The sequence below is a fragment of the Pteropus alecto genome, unplaced genomic scaffold (assembly GCF_000325575.1).
Source record: "Pteropus alecto unplaced genomic scaffold, ASM32557v1 scaffold67, whole genome shotgun sequence".
Classification (NCBI taxonomy): domain Eukaryota; kingdom Metazoa; phylum Chordata; class Mammalia; order Chiroptera; family Pteropodidae; genus Pteropus; species Pteropus alecto.
In genome coordinates this window covers 3,992,431-4,000,179 of record NW_006441061.1, presented here as the reverse complement: position 1 = coordinate 4,000,179, position 7,749 = coordinate 3,992,431, and the positions used below count along the sequence as shown (strand labels likewise).

The 7,749-nt window shown below is 53.5% G+C and overlaps 2 protein-coding genes across 4 annotated transcripts in view; one reads left to right on the top strand and one right to left on the bottom strand.

Moving 5' to 3' along the window:
• SLC25A25 (solute carrier family 25 member 25) overlaps positions 1 to 1,283 on the bottom strand; it is a 37,345-nt gene extending 36,062 nt beyond the window's left edge. The window contains exon 1 of one of the 2 annotated variants that reach the window (XM_006918005.3): positions 905 to 1,283. In XM_006918005.3, coding sequence (XP_006918067.1) covers positions 905 to 1,159 — 255 coding nt within the window. In that variant the 5' untranslated portion in view covers positions 1,160 to 1,283. The remainder of the gene's footprint in view (positions 1 to 904) is intronic. The other variant, XM_015594348.2, reaches the window with a different exon arrangement.
• Positions 1,284 to 2,114: 831 nt separating this feature from the next.
• On the top strand, positions 2,115 to 6,899 carry NAIF1 (nuclear apoptosis inducing factor 1). 2 transcript variants are annotated; one of them, XR_001517440.2, is made up of 3 exons: positions 2,115 to 2,851; positions 4,590 to 5,116; positions 6,358 to 6,899. XR_001517440.2 is itself a non-coding variant. In XM_006918004.3 (2 exons), the coding sequence occupies exons 1-2, from the start codon at positions 2,341 to 2,343 to the stop codon at positions 5,060 to 5,062; spliced, it is 984 nt and encodes a 327-aa protein (XP_006918066.1). In that variant the 5' UTR covers positions 2,115 to 2,340; the 3' UTR covers positions 5,063 to 6,899. The 2 variants fall into 2 exon arrangements, 1 of the variants encoding a protein (XP_006918066.1); XM_006918004.3 differs by having other exon boundaries at positions 4,590 to 6,899.
• The last annotated feature ends 850 nt before the right edge of the window (positions 6,900 to 7,749 follow it).

Below are 7,749 nucleotides of genomic sequence, written 5' to 3'. Positions count from 1 at the left end.
AGAGTAGCTACACCCACAGACAGATAGGAAAAAACGTACCCTGAGAGACAGAGGGGGAAGAAACAGCCTCTGCTTGAGGTTCTTATAAAGAAAGGACAGCAGTTCTCTTTCTAGTAGGTCCAGAGACAACCATTCTCCATCCCCCCTCCCCCTAGAGGAGAGTAATGTGATATCCCCTCCTAGGTGTGCAATACTTTCACTTTTAGGAAGTATTTTCCCCCAGATTCTTTCAGGATCTGCAACCCTGCAAGGGATCGCAGTCCCATCTTCTGGATAAGCATGTCAATGGGGATGAGCCTAAACCACGAGAACTGTCAATCCTCACCACCCACACCGACACAGATCTGCCTGAAACCCCAGTTCCCATTTTTTCCAACTCCCACGTGCTTTTGAGAGGAACCAGAACAGGGACCACAGGCTGGCATGGAAACGAGAGCGGAAGGGAGGAGGGCCACTGGAGGAGAATGGATGAACACTTCAGTGGTGGGTGGTGGCAGGGGAGTGCATGAAGTTTAGTTTTGAGGTCAGGAGGTGACTAAAGGTGGACTTCTGAGACTTGGCCATCTGAGACTTGGCCCAAGCAGGGAGGGGCTTTCGCCTATCAGAAGGCCCAGAGGGTGCCACCTGTGCATGAAGAGCCTTTCCCCCGGCCTAAGCATCTACAGAGGTAAGGAAGGAACTCCACTCCCACCAGGGCATAAATAGGGTGTCCATCTGTCACTCGGGGATCCCACCCAGCCCAAGAGGCCATCCAGCAGACCTGCTCCAAGGGTCTGCCCAAGAAGCCGCGTCGTTATGACCTGTCACCCACCCAGTGGCCCAGACCTGTCGCCCGGACTTCCCCGAGGTTCTGGGGCACGAAGGGGCCATCACCCCGCCCGCGCGGACAGTGCGCACCGCCTACCCGGAGCTCGCCCTCGGTGCGGTGTAGTCCCAGGCGTCGCAGCCCCACGGCCAGGTCGTTGACACACAGGCCGCCGTCGCGGTTGACGTCGAGCGTCTGGAAGAGGCTCCACAAGCGCAGCCGGTGGTCCGGGCCCCCGCAGACGGCGCCGCCGCACGGGTCCACAGACGCTGGCGACGAGGCGGACGACGAGGCGGCGGCGGCGGCGTCCGGCGGCGGGGAAGCCACGCAGCGGCACAACACACTACTCACCATCGGGCGCGAGGCAGGGACGCCGAGCGGAAAGGAGAACGCGGAAGACACGCCGGTGTCCTCAGTCTGCGAGCGCGGGCTCCGAGATGCCGGCAAACTGGCGGGAGGGGCCGCTTCCGGGAACCCCGACCCGCGGCGCACCACCTCCCTGGCCACGCCCCCAGGCGCACCGCTGGCCAGTCACAGGACCGGATAGCCGAGGGGCGGAGCCTCCCAGAGACGGCCGGCACAGTCCAGGAAGACCCAAATCAATGGAAAGGGCGGGGCGATTCCGGCTCAGCCTGGAGCCGATTCAAACTGAGGGAGGCGGGGATTGGCTGAGCCGGGCCGAAGAGAGGCAATCACGCCGTTATAGGCAGAAATTATGTAATTGGCAGGCGAAAGGCCCCGTGCCCAATTTCCATTGAGAAATATTGTTTAGACTTCAGAATCGTAAGGATGGGAGGAGCGGTCATGTACGAAGAGATCGTAGTCTCCGGTGGGAAATAAGATTTGTGTAAGAAGTAATTGTGAGCTGTAGCTGAAAACCAGAATTTGCGCCCATGGGTGGAATTAAAAATAATTGGCCAACGGCTAAAGGCCGAAAGCACTAGGGATCCTCAGGAAGCCAGGTTTTGATAATCTAACTCCCTAGATCACCAATAAAATAGCTGAATTTAACAGCGTAGTAGTCGTAATACTGATAATTGAACGACAGCACAATCTCCAATGGAAGTGAATAAAGATTCAGTGGGCGGAGCGCTCTGTAGCGACAGACACACCCTTAGACCAATGATCAGGCCAATTCCAGTGAGTGGGCGTGCTCTGTAGCTGAGCGACATATCAAAAGAGCCAGTGAACGACGTGATATTGAGCTGCAGCCAACCGGGAGGGCAGGTTCCTCTCGAAAAGCGCTGGGAGGCGGGAAGAGGGGAAGTGGGCGGATCTCCGCACACCCCGGCGGAAGAGGCAGATTCAGGAAGCCATTACGCAGCTGGCTGGCAGCGACTGGGCCGGTCGGTGCTTGGCCCTACGCACTTTGCGTAGCGAGGGGGGTTACCGAAGGCCTGGTGCTCGGCCTTGGGCAAGCCCGGCCTATCCCCTATAGGGGGGTGGGTGAGGGGCGAGGCTGAGAAAGAAGAGAAGGGGAATTGGGGCGATTGAGGGGGTTGTAATATATTTTTCAAAAGGGGTAGAGAGAGGCCATGGCCGTCCCAGCCAAGAAGAGGAAGATGAACTTCTCTGAGCGAGAGGTGGAGATCATCGTGGAGGAACTAGAACTGAAGAAGCACCTGCTGGTGAACCACTTCAACGCTGGGGTCCCTCTGGCTGCCAAGAGCGCAGCCTGGCACGGCATCCTGAGAAGGGTTAACGCCGTAGCCACCTGCCGCAGGGAGCTGCCTGAGGTCAAGAAGAAGTGGTCTGACCTCAAGACCGAGGTCCGTCGCAAGGTTGCCCAGGTCCGGGCAGCTGTGGAGGGTGGCGAGGCCCCAGGCCCCACTGAGGAAGATGGAGCTGGTGGGCCAGGGTCAGGTGGTAGCAGTGGTGCCGGTGGCCCAGCTGTAGCCCCCGTACTGCTCACCCCCATGCAACAGCGCATCTGCAACCTGCTGGGCGAGGCCACCATCATCAGCCTACCCAGTACCTCAGAGATCCATCCCGTGGCCCTCGGACCCACAGCCACTGCAGCGGCAGCTACGGTCACCCTGACACAGAGTGAGTGACCTCTCCTGCCCAGTCCAGCGTTCATAAATGGGAAGGGCCAGCAAGAGCTTGGGCAGCCTGGGGAAGGTTGATTGCAAAGGGCCAAAGGTCAGATAGGAGTCTTGGAAGACCATGAGGCCTTCCAAGAACTCCCCAGAGAGAAGTGATCTTGTTCTCTTTGGGAGTTCCTCAGCACGCAGTCTGGACTTCTGATGAGCTGGATTGCTTTCAACTGTGTTTTGCCACCATTCATGTCCATGACTGAACTATGTGGTCCTTGAAGACAGAGACCACGTTTATATCCCCACAGGACTTACCACAGGGCGTGGCACATAGTAGGCAGTCAGGATGTATTTGTTCAATGAGTAGATAGATGGGAATGATCATGCCCAAGTCAGACACGGATTCTGGACATAGACGTTCTGGGTTTTCAGTGCTGCCAACATTCATCAGACACAGCTGAGGAACCTCATGGTTCCTGGTGTTAATCTACTCATTTATAGCTCATCCAACATTAACACTTATTTTGTGCCGAATCCTGTGCTAGGATTGCTAAGGTGTCTACGACAGAGGCCATAAGACCCATGTATGAATAACTGCACTGTCAGTGGGAGAAACTGAGGACTGCCCAAGAAGCCAGATGGTTCAGAAAGGAGGCTTCCTGGTCCGGGTGGGGACACACAGTTGATGTTGGCATTGAAGGATGAAGAAGATAGACCTTTCTCTCTATGCGTGGAGGCCCAAACAGCCAGACTAGAATCCCTTTAAAGGTTCTCAGCTGTGAACAACAATGGAACATGGGTTGGACTTTTTAGTTCAGATAAGGTTTTCATCAGTGACTATTAACTGCTCCTTTGTGATAGGTTATAAACTGTATTGATCACTGATTCTCAGTGGAGGTTTTGGGGAATTGGGTGTATGTGTGAGTGCCATCCCCTGCAGTGTCATATTTCTCAAGGATATTGAGGTGGGAAAGGAGATCAAACACTGGCCTAAATCAACTCCTGTTCTGGAACAGGAAGAACCTTTAGGTATTCCATTGACCAGAGTGATCAAGGAGATAGGGAGGCATTTATTGGGCACTTAAATTGCTACCTCTCCACTCCCAACTCCTTTTCTGCTTGACTGGAAAAGGCTTGAAGTCAAGAAAGCACAGAAAGAGATAAGACTAGTGTGGCTACAAACAGCTCATGTAGAGAGTCCCACCAAAGATACCTACTGTGTGGGGGCACTACGGGGAGCATGTGGCCCTACCTGTATTAGCCAAAAGCAGCCCAGTGGGGTGTTAGTGAGCACAATGGACTCTGGTGTTGGGGAGACCTGAGTTTGTTTCCTGGACCTGCTGAATAAGCCATGTGACTTTAGGCAAGTCACTCTATGTTTCTGAGTCAGTGTCCTCATTTCTGAAAATGAACACGACAGGACCTACCTCTCGATGTCATTATAAGGATCATCAAGCTAATGAGTGCAAAGGGCTTAGCGCAGTGCCTGGCACGTAGTAGGTGCTCTAAATTTTTTGCTAGTGTTATTATTAGCATCTTTGCTTTTGCCGGATCCAGGACTGACCCTTTGGTTACCAAGTAGGTTAAGATTCTAAACCCCTTAGATTCTCGATTAGGTGCATGAATAGCTATAAAGCCAGAGGAGGCCTGAATTCCCCAGAATAGGGCTAATGGCCTGCTCTCCACGTGGCCAGCTTCACTCTTTCTGAAAAGTGACCTGATGCTGCCTTTGTTCTTTCTTTCCACAGTCCCCACAGAGACCACCTATCACACGCTTGAGGAGGGAGTAGTCGAGTACTGTACTACTGAGGCTCCCCCGCCCCTGCCAGCGGAGACCCCCGTGGAGATGATTGCCCAGCACGCTGACCCCTCAGTCAAGCCCCAGGCGCTCAAAAGCCGAATCGCCCTTAACTCGGCCAAGCTGATCCAGGAGCAACGGGTCACCAACCTGCACGTGAAGGAAATCGCCCAGCACCTGGAGCAGCAGAACGACCTGCTGCAAATGATCCGCCGCTCCCAGGAGGTGCAGGCCTGTGCCCAGGAGCGTCAGGCTCAAGCCATGGAGGGCACCCAGGCGGCCCTGAGCGTCCTCATCCAGGTCCTCCGGCCCATGATCAAAGATATCCGCCGCTACCTGCAGAGCAACACGCCCAGCCCCGCCCCCACCTCTGACCCTGGACAGGTGGCCCAGAATGGACAGCCGGACAGCATCATTCAGTGAGAGCAGGGGTTGAGCCAGCCTTCTGCTGTGATTGGGTGACCCTGCCGTGGTCTCGTAAGTGGGGTCTGTGACTGGCCTTTGACTATGGCCAGCCACATGGGCAGCTCTTTAAGCAGACATTTAGGGGGTCTACTGTTTCTGAGACAAGAAGGAGACTGGGAAGAGGAATCGTTGGGTCCTGGGACCCAGACTCTCTTACCCCCATCACTTGTGCTTTCTCATTAAGAACCTGAAGGCCGGTTAGCTGGGGGTCAGGCGTTGGGGATGGGACACGTGTTGTCATGAGCCAGGGCTTGAGATGTGACCCAGACTCGGTCTAGGACAGTTGTAAGGAAGGTTCTTGCTGGGCGTCGTCACACAGCCAGGGGTCTTTGCTGAAACGCCCCCAGCCCCAAGCACCATCTTTTTGAGTAAGGTAATGTCAGCGGTGCTGGCCGTAGCACGGTAATATCTTCTTCCTCCCTTGGGAGGCAGAGTGACTGGGCCTGAGGAGGAAACCCCATCCTTTTTCTCCTCACTGCGCCTCAGTTCTCAGGGGACTCTATTTAATGCCATGCTCTTCCCCCACCTACTCCACCAGTGAGTGGTGACAGAAACACAGCAGGGGCCCTTGTCAGTGCCCTGCGCTGCCTCTGCAATATACCCAGGATGCGGCCCGCTGGGCTCAGGAATGCTGTGTGTGGTGGGGATGGCTTGGTCACCATCTGGTCTTCCACTGCAGCCTGGGCAGCCCCGTAGCGGTTTGTCCCAACAGTTTTTGACTCAGGTCAGGCATCAGGCCCTGGGTGCTGTAAATTTTAGAGAAAGCAAACCAACATGGGAACTTGTCACCCCACTGCAGTGGGTGCGTGGTGACCTGCTGGCTCCTTTCAGAAGGCCTGCTTCAAGCCAGTTGTATTTATTCTGTCCGTGAACCCCTCCGGGGAAGGCCTCCAGGATCTCTGAGGGCCGCTCTGGCCATGCCCTTCCTCCTCTCTTCTCTACTGTCTGCACACTTCCAAACTCAGTACCAGAAAAAGAGCCTGCTGGGCATCACACCCTGACTCCCTTCACATATTATCCAGAGCTTGGAGTTCTTTCGAGACCCCTACTGGCTGGCTAGGTGAATCGGCAGGCCTGATTGGCCCTGAATGTATGAGACAGGAGCATCACAGACCTGAGAAGTGGGACCTTGATTTCTGTGCCGGGGAAGAGCAGACAGACCTCAGAGTCCTGAAGGAGGTGGTGCTGGTCTTGATGCTTTCTCCCACATGCAGGGAGCTTACCCAGATGGCATTTGTCTATTTCGTTTTCAGAATGAAATTGATCGCATCTTCCCAGACTGTTTCCCAATTTTGCCATCTTGCTGCCGGTGCCTTGACCACACGGACTGGTAGTTACCACGAAAGGCTCCAGATCTCAGCTAAACGATGAAGGTGCTGCCCTTCTGGGCGCGTACGTGCAGAATTGCTCAGCTCCACTGTCGCAGTCACAGGAAACTGTCCCCAAAGATGGTGGGGAGGTGACTGCTGTGCCACCATCCTCTCTGTGGAGGACGTGCAGGGCTAGCTACAGAGCAATGGAGAGGAATCAGGCCTGTGAGGGATTTGGGTAGCGGAAGGAAAGCAGCAGCCCCAGGCAGCCTGGGCATCCTCCGTCAGTGGAGCCTGGTGGCCCAGCAAAGTAGCTGCGGGGACTTCCCGAGGATTTTCCATTTGGTTTGGTTTTTCTCTGGGGTTGGCAATCTGAGCCAATATTGTGTCTCTTCCTATTGAATATAAAGAAGAAGCCTGGATACTTAAACTGACTGGTTCTTTCTAGGTCATAATTTTAAATTAAAGAAATATCTTTTTTTTTATACCCATGTCTGTGTGTTTATTGGTTATCTATAGAAGAGATATGGGCTGGCAGAAAGCAGATGGGGCTGACACACTATGGCCCAGAGATAAAATATGGCTCCTACCTGTCTTTATAAATAAAGTTTTATTGGAACACAGCCACACTCCTTCATTTACTTAATATCTTTGGCTGTTTTTGTGCTAAGGTAGCAGAGTAAAGCAGTGGTGACAGAGACATCTGGCCCTTTACAGAAAAAGTATGTCTATCCCTGGTTTAGGGCAGTGTTTCTCACTCTGAGTGAGAATTACCCAGGGTGTTGGTTAAACATATCCAACTCTTGGGCTCCTCAAAACCTGAAAGAGACTCCTGGAGGGAGAGCTCTAAGGATATGCATGGTGAACAACAAGCTCTCTGGGTGATTCTGGTATTTCCTGAAGGTAAGAACTTTGGATGGGAGCCTGGAAGAGTTAAACTCAGCTGGAATGGGGATCCTGCCCCAGAGGGCTGGTTCCAAGCAGAGATTTTCATTTAAGACTGGCCTTTGTTCTGGAGAGATCCCAGCCTTCTCAGATATAGTTATCATGCTCCAGTATTTAGTAATAATAAAAACTGACCATTCTCCAGCCCCTACTCTTTCCAGGCCTTATAAGCATTCCTCATTGACTCCTTGCAACAGTCCCGTGAATTAGGTACTAATATTGTGCTCAGTTTGCAGATGAGAACACTAAGGATCAGAGAGGTTACACAGTTTGCCGAAGGTCACACAGCTACCTTATTCCCTGTGGAGGCCCATGCTCTTAACTACTGCTCTTATCTCTTAACTTCTCTGACCTTACTGCCAATGAGATGTGACTTCTCCTAAAGGTAAT